A 17,353-nucleotide genomic window follows, 5' to 3' on the forward strand; every position below is an offset into this window, starting at 1 on the left:
CCAGGCCCTCCTGTCTTCCACTGCCTCCCACAGTTTGGTCAAACTCATGCTGGTCCCTTCGAGAACACTGTCCCACCATCTCGTCCTCCGTCCTCCCCTTCTCCTTCTGCCCTCCATCTCTTCCCAACATCAGGGTCTTTTCCAGGGAGTCTTCTCTTCTCATGAGGTGGCCAAAGTCTTGGAGCCTCAGCTTCAGGATCTGTCCTTCCAGTGAGCACTCAGGGCTGATTTCCTTCAGAATGGAGAGTTTGATCTTCTTGCAGTCCATGGGACTCTCAAGAGTCTCCTCCAGCACCAGAATTCAAAAGCATCCATTCTTCGGCGATCAACCTTCTTTATGGTCCAGTTCTCACTTCCATACATCACTACTGGGAAAACCAGAGCTTTAAGTATACGGACCTTTGTTGACAAGGTGATGTCTCTGCTTTTTAAGATGCTGTCTAGGTTTGCCATCACCTTTCTCCCAAGGAGCAGGCGTTTTTTAATTTCGTGACGGCTGTCACCATCTGCAGTGATCATGGAGCCCAAGAAAGTAAAATCTCTCACTGCCTCCATTTCTTCCCCTTCTGTTTGCCAGGAGGTGATGGGACCAGTGGCCATGATCTTCGTTTTTTTGATGTTGAGCTTCAGACCATATTTTGCGCTCTCCTCTTTCACCCTCATTAAAAGGTTCTTTAATTCCTCCTCACTTTCTGCCATCAAAGTTGTGTCATCTGCATATCTGAGGTTGTTGATATTTCTTCCGGCAATCTTAATTCCGGCTAGGGATTCATCCAGCCCAGCCTTTCGCATGATGAATTCTGCATATAAGTTAATTAACCAGGGAGACAATATACAGCCTTGTCACATCCATATCATACCTTAAAAGCAGACCCCTGTTGTCAGCGCACCCCCCCCCACCGCCGCCAAGAATTCTGGGAACTGTAGTTTTTCAGGATGCCGAAAGTTGTTGGGGGGCCCACAAACACCCCCATTTCCCCTCCCAGACTGATTTAATGGTCAGTTTCTCTTCTCAGGGAAGGTAAAACACAACACAACCATCACTATATCCCATAATTTCACACTCTACAGATTTACAATTCTACAAATATCTCAAAAATAAAATTTCATTGATTGACTTCCAGGATTAAATCTTGTAGCAGCATGGGTGTTTCCAATGCTGCTACAGCGTCAGGGCCAAACCACCTTTGCAAATATGTTTCGATTGGCTATATTGCCATTGTGTTTCACTGGTCAATCCGTACTTTACTTGCAAAGCTTTATATTCCACAAATGTATAATTTTCATCAATTAATTGATTCAATGGCAAACCGCTTTGATTTTTTTTAAAAAAAATTATTACCATCCAACTGTGTATAAAATTTGTGAAATAGATGATCTGAAGGATCTCTTTAAAAGATTACCTCTCTGGAAGGACCTCAAAAGTCTAATATCCTGGCCATTGGCTACACCTGTGACTCTCAGGTGAAACTCCAGGTAGGTTTTCCTCCAATCAATCATATCCTGGCAATTTCAGGCTACAAAGTTAAAGTGGATTCCTTCTATTTCCAAATGTGTGAGACTTCCTGCAATAAAGGAAACTGATAGTATATTGGAAAGTTTGGGTTGACTATTAACCAGTGCAATATTTTGTAACCTTCCCTGCAAACAAATACGAATGAATAATGTGCGATAAATAGCCGACAGAATTTCATCTCCTTGCAAAGGAGCCACAGGCTGAAATCTTTCTCTTTTTTTAAAATAAATAATTTTTATTAATTTTTGCATATGTTTTCCAAACAAAACTTCACATCACATCACCTTCATTTTGGCTATTATAGCCTGAGGCTTCCATCAATTCTGTCAAGTGATTTTCAAATCTGCTATCTATTCTTGCGTTTTGTTATTATAATTAATGCTTTTCAACTTCATTTCCAAATTATTTCCTTCCGAAATCGTTTTACAATAATTTATACAGCCCCCCTTACAAAACTTCTTGTAAACCTACAAGCGAGGTTACATTAATGCAATTGTCTTTCAAATAAGTCATATATCCTTAAGGTAGTCCAATCCTTAAGGTCTTTCTGGTTTTGAATTCTCCCAGTCAATTTTGCCAGTTCTGCATACTCCATCAGTTTTATTTTCCATTCCTCCTTTGTTGGTAATTCTTCCTGTTTCAATCATTGGGCTAGTAATACTCTCGCTGCTATAACTTCATATAAAAACAGATTTTTGTCTATTCATTTCTGTACCTACAATGCAAAGTAAAAATGCTTCTGTTTGTTTTTTTTGCAAATGTATATTTCAACATTTCCTTCATCTCATTATATATATCATTTCCCAGAAGCATTTTACTTTCTTACAATCCCACCCCATGTGGTAAAAGGTGGTGGCGCCTGCCCTGTGGAACTCCCTCCCACCAGATGTCAAAGAGAAAAATAACTACCAAACTTTTAGAAGACATCTGAAGGCAGCCCTGTTTAGGGAAGCTTTTAATGTTTGATGCATTACTGTATTTTAATATTGTCTTGGAAGCCGCCCAGAGTGGCTGGGGAAACCCAACCAGATGGGTGGGGTATAAATAATAAATTACTATTATTATAAAAAAAAAAAACCTGTGGGTTTTAGGACCCCGGGGGAATGAGGGCAGGACAAGGCGGGTCTTAATTGCTCAAGTCATGTGACTGTGGGCGGAGTCAGAAAGCAGTATAAAAGCCCAATTGCTTGGCTCTCAGCTTCATTGCGCACCGGGGTTGCAGCTATGGGGCAGGAGTTTGTGATGGGGCTGTTTTTGCTGTGGGGCGTTTTTTTCTGCCAGGGGGTTTTTGCTGACCCCCAGAGTCCTGCCTGGTGGGAGCCAGAGACCTCGGATCATGTCCCCTTGCCCCCTTCCTCTGTTTTTTCCAGGGCCGCTCCTGCCACGCCCCATGCCGTGAAGGTTTCCTGTGAGCCCCACCGCTTGGTGGTGGCCGTGCACCGAGATCTCTTTGGGGTGGGCCGGCTGGTGGCCCCCGCAGACCTGACTTTGGGGGCAGCCTCGTGCGCCCCGGTGTCCTTTGCCGCTGGCACCACTGACGTGGTCGTCTTTGAGGCGGGTCTCCATCAGTGTGGCATCACGGTCCAGGTGTTTTGGGTTCTTTGGGATGGAAGGGTTTTTGTGGGGGTGTTGGAGGGGGGTGGGTCCTACTTGAGGGGTGCAGCTTAAAAATGGGGTGTGTTGAGCAACATGGGGCAGAACCCCCTGGGAGGGTGGGTCTCCTAGGCCAGCCCCATGGAAAGCAGCAGGAGGTTTAATTTTTATATAGCATTTAATTATCCTTCATTAATAACTCTTTTCCTAGTCTTTCTTGTAATATTTTGAATACTAAACCTCAGAAAACTTTTTTGGTTGAATTTTTTAATTGATTTCCCCCCAAAAAAAATTTAAACAAACATAAATCTTCACCTTATCAAATCAATTATCCTTAATTAATAACTCTTTTCCTAGTCTGTCTTGTAATATTTCGAATACTCCACCTCACAAAACTACTTCTTCTTCTGTTGAATTTTTTTAATTAATTTTCCAAAAAGTTTTTTAAAAGAACATAAATCTTCACCTTATTAAATCACACTTAACTACATTGTGACCTCACAAAACTTCTTGCACTCCTACTAGCATAATCTGGCTTGCAAGGGCTAAACTCAATGATTCCTCAATTGATGGGAGTTTACTAAAAACAAGGAATTGTGTGTTTGTCAACTTTGGGGTTTTTTTGCCTAAACGTTTATATGCAGTAGTGTCCAAACGTTTTCCAAAGAGGGCCAGATTTGATGAAGCGAAGGGCCATGGGGGCCGACCAAAGTTGTTGACTTTTTGGTGGATTGAAGTTGTTGGGCTTTGTTCAGGATTTTACGCCAAAGGTGTATGGCTTTTTAAAGGATTGAAGCAGTTGAGGTTTCTTGGGGATTTTATCCCGGGAAATTAACTGCTACAGGGGCCGGATTAGGCCCCCAAAATGGACTTTGGACATGCCTTGTTTATAGCATGGATAGGCAAACTAAGGCCCGGGGGCCGAATCCGGCCCAATCGCCTTCTCAATCCGGCCTGCGGACGGTCTGGGAATCAGTGCGTTTTTACATGAGTAGAATATGTGCTTTTATTTAAAATGCATCTCTGGGTTATTTGTGGGGCCTGCCTGATGTTTTTACATGAGTAAAATGTGTGCTTTTATTTAAAATGCATCTCTGGGTTATTTGTGGGGCATAGGAATTCGTTCATTTCCCAAAAAAAATATAGTCCGGCCTCCCACAAGCTCTGAGGGACAGTGGACCGGCCCCCTGCTGAAAAAGTTTGCTGACCCCTGGTTTATAGGAATGCAAGAGGAGGCCTTGCAGGATCAGGCCACCAGCTAGCCCAGCTTCCTGTCCCCACAGCGGCCAACCAGACGCCCTTACTGGGAAAGCCACAGGCAGCATTCGAACCCAAGACCCAACGCTCCCCTCCTGCATTTCCCAGCCACTTTCATTGCTGCCTCCAGCTGGTGGGATAGCCACTCGATGATAGCCTTAACCCTCCACAAATAGCTTTCTCCTCCCTGTCCCCGCCAAAAAACAGAGCCTGCAGGATCAGGCCCATGGCCGCCACAAACAGCCCTCTGCTCCTCCATGAATTTGCCCAGTCCTCGCCATTTCAGTCGGCGGTCACCGCCTCCGCCTCCTGTGGCAGGGAGTTCCGCGGGTCAACCCTGAATTTTAATATTGTATTTTAATCTTGTTTTTTAAGTTGTGTTTCAAGCCATTGTTTTATATCTGGTGTTAGCCGACCTGAGACCTGTCTTGGCTGGGGAGGGCGGGGTATAAATATTATTGTTGTTATTATTATTATTATTAAACTATTCACTGGAAGCTGCTGGGAGGGACCGGCGTGCCGTTCTGAGATCTGGCAGAGACCCTGGACAGGGCGGGCTGCTGTTTACTCTCCGAGTAACCCATAAGGGAACTGTTTGGGAGATGTAGGGGTTGTCGGTCTCTGTCTTCCTCGGTTTTAGGAGATTTTGGGGGTTCGGCCAGGTAAACAAGGTGCTTTCATCTCAGACTATTTTATTTTATATTTTATATTTTATATTTTATATTTTATATTTTATATTTTATATTTTATATTTTATATTTTATATTTTATATTTTATATTTTATATTTTATATTTTATTTTATTATTTTTATTTTTATATTCTGTTGGAAGCCGCCCAGAGTGCCTGGGGAATAAATTATTATTATTATTATTATTGTTGTTGTTGTTGTTGTTGTTGTTGTTGTTGTTGTTGTTGTTATTATTATTATATTTTCTTCCTGAGCTCCGTAGCTTTCAGTGGGGCTGGCCGGGAAACTGTCCCAGGGGATGGGGGCCTTTCAGTGGGGCCTCATCCTTTGCCAAAAACAGCCGGGGAGGAGCCACCTTGTTTCCGGGATAGCTAAAAGTTATCATGATGGACGGATCCTGCAGTAAGTCCTAGGAAAAGCTCTGAAAGTCAACCCATCTCCCTTTGCTTCCAGATGACTCCGGAAATGCTGATCTACCGAACAAGTCTCTTCCACAAGCCGTCGCCTTCCACCAATCCCATAATCACCAGGACCAACGCTGCGGAGATACCCATTGAGTGCCACTACCCCAGGTGAGGAAGGCTGCCGGTTGGGGGTGGGGTGAAGCAAGGCTTTTTTCACCCTAGCAAGCCCTTGGCTTCTGTTCGTAGACTCGCAGAATTGTAGGGTGCGAAGGGCCCTCCAGGGGTCATCCAAACCAACCCCCATCAATGCCGGAATCGCAGAGACCATAGCGCCGCTTCATGGGTAGGAGAGAGTCTGTACCTTTAAAAGAGTGGTAGATCAGGCAGAAATCCAACAGGTGAAACTCTTCCACAAGTGGCTGTCCTTCGTCTCTCTATTTTGGGCTATGGCTTTCATCAGCCTCGGTCAATGCATAAGGCCTGAACCAGGCACAGGGCCTTCTCGGTGGTGGCGCCCGCCCTGTGGAACTCCCTTCCACCACATGTCAAGGAAATAGACAACTATCTGACTTTTAGAAGACACCTGAAGGCAGCCCTGTTTAGGGAAGTTTTTAATGTCTGATGTTTTACTGTATTACAGATTGAGGTTGAATCCTGACAAGACAGAAGTACTGTTTTTGGGGGACAGGGGGTGGGCGGGTGTGGGGGACTCCCTGGTCCTGAATGGGGCAACTGTGCCCCTGAAGGACCAGGTGCGCAGCCTGGGAGTCATTCTGGACTCACAGCTGTCCATGGAGGCGCAGGTCAGTTCTGTGTCCAGGGCAGCTGTCTTCCAGCTCCATCTGGTACGCAGGATGAGACCCTCCCTGCCCACTGTCTGTCTCGCCAGAGTGGCGCATGTTCTGGTTATCTCCCGCTTGGACTACTGCCATGCGCTCTATGTGGGGCTACCTTTGAAGGTGACCCAGAAACTACAACTAATCCAGAATGCGGCAGCCAGACTGGGGACTGGGAGACCACATAACACCGGTCCTGAAAGACCTACATTGGCTCCCAGTATGTTTCCGAGCGCAATTCAAAGTGTTGGTGCTGAGCTTGAAAGCCCTAAACGGCCTCAAAGGCCCAGTAGACCTGAAGGAGCGTCTCCACCCCCATCGTCCAGCCCAGACACGGAGGTCCAGCTCCGAGGGCCTTCTGGCGGTTCCCTCCCTGCGAGAAGCAAAGCTACAGGGAACCAGACAGAGGGCCTTCTCGGTGGTGGCTCCCGCCCTGTGGAACTCCCTCCCACCAGATGTCAAAGAGAACAACAACTACCAGACTTTTAGAAGACATCTGAAGGCAGCCCTCTTTAGGGAAGCTTTTAATGTTTAATAGGTTATTGTATTTCAGTGTTTTGTTGGAAGCTGCCCAGAGTGGCTGGGGAAACCCAGCCAGATGGGCGGGCTATGAATAATAAATTATTATTATTATTATTATTATTATTTTTATTCTGGTGCTCTTGGGAGTTGGGAGCTGCCTCCCATCAACCCCTGCCAGCCTGATGCATGATGGGAGTTGTAGTTCAGCCACATCCAATGGGCGCCATGTTGGCTACCATTCCCAAAGTACTCTGGGCAAGAGGTCTTGATAGTTAAAGCGCTCTGGGAATTGTAGTTCTGAGAGAGAAAGGGTTCTTTCTCCTAACATCTCTTGCCACCCTTAGCAAACTACAGCTCCCAGGATTCTTGGGGGGGGAAAGCCTGGATGGTTTAAAGTGGTCCGATACCTCTTTAAATGTCTGTGGATGGAGGCCTTTAGCTCCTCCCATTATTGGCTGTGGCTCCTCCCACTGTAGAGGATCCCTGCCTTCGGCCCTGCCAACCCCCTAGATATCTGAGAGCAGCGAGGAGTAATGGGCGGAGCAGGAAGCGATTTCTCGCTCCCGAGGGTGGCGGGTCAGTCTGGATCGCATCTAGGTGCCCCACGGTCTTTGGAATGAGTTCTCAGCTGCTTCTCTTCCCGTTTCCAGGAAAGGCAATGTCTCCAGCCTGGCCATCCAGCCCACCTGGGCTCCCTTCAGGTCCACCGTGTCGGCCGAAGCGAGGCTTGGGTTCTCGTTGCGGCTCATGAACGGTAAGGAAGAGGGTGGATTCGGGGTGCGGGAAGGGCCTAGCTGAAAGCCCTAAAACCCGTCTGGTTAGGATCCAGGGCTGCTGAGCACCAGGGCTTAAAGGATGCAAAGTTCAGCCTTAGCCAAGTTTCCTGCCTCCGACAGGGGACAGCCAAATACAGTGGTGCCTCGCAAGACGAAATTAATCCGTTCCGCGATTCTCTTCATCTAGCGGTTTTTTCGTCTTGCGAAGCAAGCCCATTGACAGCTTAGCGGATTAGCGCTATTAGCGGTTTAGCGGCTTTTAGCCGATCAGCTGATAAGCGGCTTAGGGCTTAGGAAAAGGGGGAAAAAAGGGAAAAAACCCCGCAGGAACTCGCAAGACATTTTCGTCTTGCGAAGCAAGCCCATAGGGAAATTCGTTTTGCGAAGCGCCTCCAAAACGGAAAACCCTTTCGTCTAGCGGGTTTTCCGTCTTGCGAGGCGTTCGTCTTGCGGGGCACCACTGTAACCCCCAAAGCCTATAAACATCGCTGTGGTTTGCTGTCTCTGAAAATGGAATTTCTGCTTGGCCGTTTTGGCTAATAGCTCTTGAACGCAGGATAGCTGCGTCGGCCAAGGTTGCAGGTTCGAACCCTGCATGAAACAGCTGCATATTCCTGCCCTGCAGCGGGATGGTCTAGATGACTCTCGGGTTCCCTTCTTCTTCACAAGCTCTGTTTAGCCCTCTCACTCCTGAAGTTCCTAACCTTTGCTGCTGTTAGGGCAGCAAAATTGTTTTATGAAATGCTGGCTTCTTTCCTGAAGCCGGTAGAAAAAAGACAGTCACGGAACCGCGAAATTACACAAAACAGATGAAATACCATGAAAATCCCTGAAACGAGAAGTAATCGACTAGAAATATTATCTTCTAGAATTAAACTAAATAACAAAAATCAAGAAGTTTAAGGAAAAAATTAGAAAAACCTAGAACTGAACAAAGCCTTAACGGGACGCCGGGTACAAACCTCGTTTCACTGAACTATTCAGTTTCCTCAGAAGGAAATAGAGAAATCATAAACCTTAAATGTTTGCGTTAAGTTATGAATTAAAAATCATTTTAAGTTAGAGCTTAATAATTACTTCACTATTAATATACTTCTACTTAATTGTATTTCGCTTCAACAATCACTTTGATAAAATACATATTTTGCGATGTGCAAATGGCTTTTGATACCTGTTAGGTCCATAAATTATTTCCAGTAATGTTTATTGATTTTCATACAACTATAACACATACTGTAAAACAAATAAAGCAACAAAAAAGAAGAAAATTAAGCAAATAGCAGTAAAAGATATAACATCAAACACATAAACAATACAAATTAATTAATTAGTTACACTTCCAACCTCATAAACATATTACTTGACTTCCTCTAGTCCCTCCCACCTGAATTTCCTTGTAACTAAATGTAGCAGTTTTCCAATATCATTATTCAAAAACAATATTCCAATTGTAGTCAAATTTCTTAACTTTTCTTTTTAGGTCCACAAATTACCATAAAGCATATATTCAACAACAAAAAAGCGACAATTTGTTGTCAACAAAGGACAGCTGGACATATAAAGGGCCCCATTACCTTCTGTAGCTCAGGGCCTCAACAGTCCTAAATCTGGCCTTCAGCTCAGTAAGGGACCCTCCCTGCCCAGTCTCAAGTGGCAGGCTGTTCCACAGGCCACTGCAATGAACCACGCTGTCAGCAGGAAAAGTTTATTTCCTTTTCTCTTCTGCTGTGCTTGCAATTAAAAAAATAAAAAATGATTAACGCATTCATCCTCTCGCGCCGCCAAGATGACTGGAGCGGAGAGCGGCTATCGTCTCGCTTCCAGCTGGGTGAGATCCTGCACCTGCAAGCCCAAGTCGAGGCGAAGAACCACCTTCCCCTAAGGCTCTTTGTGGACAGCTGTGTCGCCAGCCCGGAAGCCACTCTGGGGTCTACGTATGCCATTGTCGACTCCAACGGGTAAGGAAATAACTTGCATGACTATTTTATTTCGTAAGTTTTATCTTTTTTTAAAAAAAAAATATTTATTAAGAGTTTAAAGATTACAAAAAGAAAAAAACATAATAAAATACAAAAACAGAAACAAAAACACTACATAAAACATTGAATTAACAAAACAAAACAAAAGCAATTAAAAACACTTCCAATATTTTAAATCTTAACTTTCATTCACTTGTTTCATTGACTTCCTCACGCCTCCCTTTTTGTATTCCACTTCAATTAACTGTTTCAGCAATTCCTTTCCCTCTTCATCTATTTTCTGTCCTGTAATTAATCTTAACATATTCTAACCTTGTTTTTTTCCCCTTTAATACATTAACAATCTATCTGTACCTAGTTCCTTATAACATTTCTGCCAAAGCCATATAACTTCATTCCACCATTTTTCTAAAGCTCATTAATTTTACAATATTTCTGTAAATAATCTTTAAATTTTTTCCAATCTCCTTCTACCGACTCTTCTCCCTGGTCTCGGATTCTGCCAGTCATTTCCACCAATTCCATATATTCCATCACCTTCATCTGCCATTCTTCCCGGGTGGGTAAATCTTGTCTTCCAATACTTCGCAATGAGTATTCTTGCTGCTGTTGTTGCATACTTACGGTATTTCGTAAGTTTTATCATAGAATCGTTGGATTCGAACCTGCAACCCATTTTGTGTGCCACCAGGTGAGCTATCCCCAGTCTGGCTTCTATCCTGAATACCGTATTGGCCCAGATATAAGCCGCGCTTTCTCTCTCCCCTCCCCCCCCAAAAAAAAAAATTCAGCCCCTGAAAAGTTATTAAAGCAGGGCTTGAACTCGCAACCTAACAAAAAATGGTTTTTTACGATATCGCTGCTGGAACAGACGTACGGTAAAACGGAACAGAAAAATGGTTTCGTTGCCAATTTGCGAGCTTGAGTACCTGTGGGATTGTAGCAATTGAATAGCATTTTCGATTTCAGCCGATTGTACGGTAACTTTTCTGGGCTTGCGAGACCGAAGGCTTAAATTGGTTCGGAGTTACAATTCTACCAACTGCAGCGATTTCGGGAGCGGGTTATATTCGGTTATTCTATTTTTTGCGGCTTATTTGTGGGTGCGGTTTATATTCGGGCCAATACGGTAACAACAACAATTCTCTGTGCAGTTCACATACAACGGCATTGCCCTATTCATTTAAAAGCAGCCAAAAAACTAAAGAAACTGGACTTTTAAGCTGATAAAATGAAATAAAATTAACAAAATACAGGCCAAGTCACCTTCAGCAGCTGGGTGCTGGCTTGCCGAAGCAGAAAAGAGATTTGAGGGTGCATCTAGCTGTACAAGGGGACGCAGGTGGCGCTGTGGGTTAAAGCCTCAGCGCCTAGGGCTTGCCGATCGAAAGGTCGGCGGTTCGAATCCCTGCGGCGGGGTGCGCTCCCGCTGCTCGGTCCCAGCGTCTGCCAACCTAGCAGTTCGAAAGCACCTCCTGGTGCAAGTAGATAAATAGGGACCGCTTACCAGCGGGAAGGTAAACGGCGTTTCCGTGTGCGGCTCTGGCTCGCCAGAGCAGCGATGTCACGCTGGCCACGTGACCCGGAAGTGTCTCCGGACAGCGCTGGCCCCTGGCCTCTTAAGTGAGATGGGCGCACAACCCCAGAGTCTGTCAAGACTGGCCCGTACGGGCAGGGGTACCTTTACCTTTACCTTTACCTTTACCTTTACCTTTACCTTTACCTTTACCTTTACCTTTACCTAGCTGTACAAGGGAGGTGACTGTCTAATATCAATTGGCAGGGAGTTCCAAAGACCACATGGGAAAGGGATGATTAAAGTGCTCCCTGAATGGGGGGAGACGGGCTGCCCAAAGCCAGGAATCCCTGTTTCAGCAGCGCTCTGAGCAAAATCGTTATTTCTAGTACCCTCTGAGACTTTGCTTCTGCTGTGATAGCTGCATTGCAGCAGGTTGCACTGGATGACCTCAGGGTGCCTTCCAGCTCCCTTGCTTGGAAACATAGGAATATGCCTTCTGTCTGGCTAGTAATCTTTTGCCCAGCAATCTAAAGGCCTTGAGCAGAAAAGCCTCTTCCCCGCTAAGGTCTGTGACTTGGGGGATAGAGCGTTTGTTTTGTGTGCAGAGCAGGTTCTGGGTTCGATTCCTGACGGCATCTCCGGATATATCTGAAGGAGCGTCTCCACCCCCATCGATCTTCCCAGACACTGAGGTCCAGCACCGAGGGCCTTCTGGCAGTTCCCTCCCTGCGAGAAGCGAGGTCACAGGGAACCAGGCAGAGGGCCTTCTCGGTGGTGGCACCCGCCCTGTGGAACGCCTTCCCACCAGATGTCAAAGAGAAGAACAACTACCAGACTTTTAGAAGACGTCTGAAGGCAGCCCTCTTTAGGGAAGCTTTTAATGTTTGATGTATTACAGTATTTTTATATTTTTTTGGAAGCCGCCCAGAGTGGCTGGGGAAACCTAGCCAGATGGGCGGGGTATAAATAATAAATTATTATTATTATTATTATTATTATTATTATTATGTCAGGACTTTAAGCTCCCATCAGCACGGTGCTTCCTAACACGCCTAAAGAATAAGAGAGGGTTTATCCAGCCTTCTCTTGTCCTGCGGCTTTGGAAAAATCCACTCTTTAGCGCTGAATTGGCACAAATGGTCAATTGAAGATTGACGTTTGCTCTGATTTAGCACTAAAGAGCAGCTTTTCCTTTGGAAAAGGAAAAAAACCCAGTTAAATCGCAGGGAAAAACCCGAGATAATCTCAATCCTGTATCCTCTGCACTGTATTGTTTTTACGATTGGGAGCCGCCAAGAGTGGCTGGGGAAACTCAGCCAGATGGGCGGGGTATAAATAAATTATTATTATTATTATTATTATTATTATTATTATCATCCAAGGAAGGGAAAAGGTAGGTGGGAAATCTAGCATAAAGGCTGACCTCGAGGAGTCGCTGGAAACAGAAATCCGCCATAAGAATTTCCTTTCCTTTTCACCCGAAGGGTGGCCAACAAATTTAATAAATTTAATAAATGAATGAAATCTGGGGGAAACAGTCAATTTTCCGCCACCCTCCGGTCCCCAAAGTCGGTGACGATTTCTCCCCTTGACGCAGGTGCCTGGTGGACGGGAGGCAAGAGGGCGTCTCGTCTACGTTCCTCGCACCCCGAGTCTCCGAGGAGACGCTACGTTTCACGGTGGACGCCTTCCGGTTTGCCGGGGACTCCAGGAATATGGTGAGCAGGTGGGGTTTGGTGGTGTGGGAGGCCTTACCTGGGCCCACGGGTTTGTGGGAGCGGCACCCCTAGAGCTTTCGTCCACCTGGCGCGGATGGGAGTTATAGTTCAAAGCGCCCGGTGGGCAACAGGATGGCCTAGGCGGGTTTTGCATAATGGACTGCACTGCCCCCTGGAGGCAGCATCGTTACTTGCACGGGTCAGAAATAGCTTCAACTGGGTTTTTGCAATTAATTCTTAAAATTTTTACCCATTTTTCTTTTTCATTCATTATATACATCTCAAATTCTTAACGTTTAGTATTTATTTCTTCCTCCATCCCCTCCTAGCCTTTCCCAACTTCGGCTTCAGAAAAAAGTTATTAATAACATAACATAACATCAAACCTAAAGACATAAAAGCAAATATATCATAATATTTCTCTATCTCCTAAACATTTTCTCATCCTAATAATGTGAATGTTTATTTAAATCCTGCCATCAAGTCTATCGACTTTCTTTGTTTCTGCAAGTATAATATAAATGGTTCCCATTCTTTTTCAAAGTCGCTGTGGTCGTTTTCTCTTAATCTGTCATTTTTGCCAATTCTGCATAGTTCAACTTCTCTTTTGCAATTAATTCTGAGCGGCTTGAATTTTATTTTCTCCCTTAGCCGGATCATGCAGACCGCAATTATTATTATTATTATTATTATTATTATTATTATTATTATCATTCTGAGTGGTGTATTTTTTTATCGGGGATGGTTTTATGGAACCAAGTGAAGCTGGGTTTGGGAGATCCACTGACTTAAAATAATAATAATAATAATAACAATAACAATAACAACAACAACAACAATAATTTTTTATTTATACCCCGCCCTCCCCAGCCAAGGCCGGGCTCAGGGCGGCTAACAATAATAAAAACAAGTTCATAGAATCATAGAATCCTAGAGTTGGAAGAGACCCCAAGGGCCATCGAGTCCAACCCCCTGCCAAGCAGGAAACACCATCAGAGCACTCCTGACATATGGTTGTCAAGCCTCTGCTTAAAGACCTCCAAAGAAGGAGACTCCACCACACTCCTGGGCAGCAAATTCCACTGTCAAACAGCTCTTACTGTCAGGAAGTTCTTCCTAATGTTTAGGTGGAATCTTCCTTCTTGTAGTTTGGAACCATTGCTCCGTGTCCGCTTCTCTGGAGCAGCAGAAAACAACCTTTCTCCCTCCTCTATGTGACATCCTTTTATATATTTGGACATGGCTATCATATCACCCCTTAACCTCCTCTTCTCCAGGCTAAACATGCCCAGCTCCCTTAGCCGTTCCTCATAAGGCATCGTTTCCAGGTTGAACGATTACAACTTACAACTTAAAAACTTAAAACTTACAACTTAAATGCTATATAAATGGTCTAAACTAAAGAAATCAAACAGTTGTAGGGTAAATGGAGGTCCGATTGGGTCGAGGTGGGTTTGCCCCAACTCCTGATGGGCAGCGCTTGCGGGAGTCCCGTGCCCTATGCAAGCCCTAAAATCAGAGAGGCAGTGTGGTGCAATGGTTAGAGAACTGGACTAGGACCTGGGAGAGAGCAGGGTTCGAATCCCCGCTCCAACTCGGCCAGGAAGCTCGCAGGGTGTGACCCTGGGGGCCGGTCACGGCCTCTCAGCCCCACCTCTATCCCACAGTGTTTTTGGGTGGGGATCAAATGAGAACTAGGGCCTTGGAGACCCGGGTTCGAATTTCCACGCAGCCAAGAAGCTCGTGGGAGCCGGTTAGCTTTAGCCTACGTCGCAGGGTTGTTGTGGAAAGGGGGAACCATGCCTGTCTCGTTGAGTTCCTTTGAGAAAAAGGCAGGATATCCATGCAATTAATAAGGATGCAACCAGTTGATTGACACCTGTCACCACTGTCCCCTCGCCCCCAAAGCCCTTTTTAACCTCTTGCCTTCTCCCTTCCAGCTGTACGTGATTTGCCACCTCAAGGTAACGCGAGCCGACCAAACGCCAGATGTCCGGAACAAGGCTTGCTCCTTTGACGTTGCCAGCAGCACGTGAGTCGCTTGCGAGACACACATTTCCCCCATCCTGAAGCCGTTTTCACTATTTACAGGGCCGCCTCTCCTGGTCTGCCCTGCATAGTCCATGGTCCATGAATAACCATAGTTTAGAGGGCCCTAGGGATGCGGGTGGCGCTGTGGGTTAAACCACAGAGCCTAGGACTTGCCGATCAGAAGGTCGGTGGTTCGAATCCCCGCAACGGGGTGAGCTCCCGGTGCTCGGTCCCTGCTCCTGCCAAACTAGCAGTTCGAAAGCACATCAAAGTGCAAGTAGATAAATAGGTACCGCTCCGGCGGGAAGGTAAGTGGCGTTTCCGTACGCTGCTCTGGTTCGCCAGAAGCGGCTTAGTCATGCTGGCCACATGACCCAGAAGCTGTACACTGGCTCCCTTGGCCAATAAAGCGAGATGAGCACCGCAACCCCAGAGTCGGCCACGACTGAACCTAACGATCAGGGGTCCCTTTACCTTTAAGATTAACAAAACCAAGGAAAGGAGTTGTTGTTTAGTCAGGGTCTTTTCCAGGGCGTCTTCTCTTCTCATGAGGTAGCCAAAGTATTGGAGCCTCAGCTTCAGGATCTGTCCTTCCAGTGAGCACTCAAGGCTGATTTCCTTCAGAATGGAGAGGTTTGATCTTCTTGCAGTCCAGGGGACTCTCAAGAGTCTCCTCCAGCACCAGAATTCAAAAGCATCCATTCTCCAGCAATCAGCCTTCTTTATGGTCCAGCTGTCACTTCCATACATCACTACTGGGAAAACCAGAGCTTGAACTATACGGACCTTTGTTGGCAAGGTGATGTCTCTGCTTTTTAAGATGCTGTCTAGGTTTGTCATTGCTTTTCTCCCTTTACCTTTACCGTTACCAAAACCAAGGAAAGGTACATCAAAGCTAACTATCTTCTTTATGGCCCAGGATGCCTGGCGAAATAACCGGGAACAGGTCTGTGTCCTAGAATGCTTATATGTGCCGTTCTGGCATAGAGAAAGCAATTGCCAGAGGTGGAGAGGCTTGTGGGATTCGATCAGAAACTATTGTCAGTGAATCAAACGCAGTCAACGCACTGCTTTCATCGTGGACACAACGGCTTGCTTCATTTTTCATAATTCCTCATAGCAACCCCACCTGATCCGCACATTAAAGGTAAAGGGACCCCTGACCATTAGGTCCAGTTGTGGCCGACTCTGGGGTTGCGGCGCTCATCTTGCTTTATTGGCCGAGGGAGCCGGCGTACAGCTTCCAGGTCATGTGGCCAGCGGGACTAAGCCGCTTCTGGCGAACCAGAGCAGCACACGGAATCGCCGTTTACCTTCCCGTCGGAGTGGTACCTATTTATCTACTTGCACTTTGAGGTGCTTTTGAACTGCTAGGTTGGCAGGAGCAGGGACTGAGCAATGGGAGCTCACCCCGTCGTGGGGATTCGAACCGCCCACCTTCTGATCGGCAAGTCCTAGGCTCTGTGCTTTAACCCACAGCGCCACCCACGTCCCTGATCCCCACATCGGTCTTCTGCAAAAAGGATCACGGGCGGGATCTGAGGTGGACTGAGGTGGGAAGGGGGATCTGCCTGGTCTTTCATGCTCTCCGTTTCTCCCCAAAGCTGGCTTCCTGTTGAGGGTCCTCGAAGCATCTGCAGCTGCTGTGAGGCGAGGAATTGTGACCGGGTGCCAGCAGAACAGGCCCCCAGCTTTCTTCCCAGACCCCGAGCCGTGGAGATGAGCTGGCAAAGAAGTCTACCAGGTGAGTGGGGTTTCTGAGGGCTTGGAGGTCATCTCCTCCAACCCTGCCCCTCCTCACGCCTTTGGTATCCTCCCTGTGTGCATTGCTGAGGGTTGAGCGGGATGATAATAATACTACTAATAATAATTTATTATTTATACCCCACCCATCTGGTTGGGCTTCCCCAGCCACTCTGGGTGGCTTTCAACAAAATATTAAAATGTTAGTCTCTTGGGAGAGAGCGTTCCACCAAGTCGGGGCCAGTACTGAAAAGGCCCTGGCCCTAGTTGAGACCAATCTAACCTCCTTGAGGCTCGGGACCTCCAAAATGTTGTCACGTGTGGACCTCTCCGCAGGGCATACCAGGAGAGGCGGTCCACACCCCTCTGAATTATTGCAATGTGCTTCTCCAGCCTGAGTAGTGGGTACAAAAGAAATGCATGTGCTGGGGTAAATCGTGCATAAAAATCCCCAGCCACTCTGGGTGGCTCCCAATCGAATGTTCAAAACAATACAGCATTAAATATTTTTAAAAACTTCCCTAAACAGAGCTGCCTTCAGATGTCTTTTAAATAATAATAAGAGGGTTGGGCAAAATTCACGGAGGAGTGAGAGGGCTATCGATGGCTACTAGCCAGGATGTCCACGCCCTGCCTCTGAATCCCATTTTCTGGAAGCTGCAGGAGGGGAGAGAGGGATCTTGAGATCGAATCCTGAAGATTTACCTATAATGGGCGTCTAGTTGGCCACTGTGAGAACATTGGACGTTCGTAACTCACCCACTTTGTG

At 46.1% G+C, this 17,353-nt stretch overlaps 1 protein-coding gene across 1 annotated transcript; it reads left to right on the plus strand.

Annotated features, from left to right (window-relative positions):
- The first annotated feature begins 2,682 nt into the window (after nucleotides 1-2,682).
- Nucleotides 2,683-16,699, plus strand: LOC307202230 (zona pellucida sperm-binding protein 3-like). Its single transcript, XM_079952051.1, has 7 exons — nucleotides 2,683-3,103; nucleotides 5,510-5,628; nucleotides 7,469-7,572; nucleotides 9,381-9,552; nucleotides 12,690-12,810; nucleotides 14,751-14,842; nucleotides 16,446-16,699. Exons 1-7 carry the CDS (start codon nucleotides 2,741-2,743, stop codon nucleotides 16,600-16,602), a joined length of 1,128 nt encoding a protein of 375 aa, XP_079808177.1. The 5' UTR covers nucleotides 2,683-2,740; the 3' UTR covers nucleotides 16,603-16,699.
- Nucleotides 16,700-17,353: the final 654 nt, after the last annotated feature.

This window comes from Podarcis cretensis (genome assembly GCF_951804945.1).
Source record: "Podarcis cretensis genome assembly, chromosome: 13".
Taxonomy (NCBI): Eukaryota; Metazoa; Chordata; class Lepidosauria; order Squamata; family Lacertidae; genus Podarcis; species Podarcis cretensis.

Excerpts from the sequence above, each read along its gene's own strand:
- LOC307202230 (XM_079952051.1), top strand. The coding sequence starts at position 2,741 with ATGGGGCAGGAGTTTGTGATGGGGCTGTTTTTGCTGTGGGGCGTTTTT. Across the intron at positions 5,629-7,468 it reads ATTGAGTGCCACTACCCCAG|GAAAGGCAATGTCTCCAGCC; the intron begins GTGAGGAAGGCT and ends TCCCGTTTCCAG. Across the intron at positions 12,811-14,750 it reads CCGGGGACTCCAGGAATATG|CTGTACGTGATTTGCCACCT; the intron begins GTGAGCAGGTGG and ends TCTCCCTTCCAG.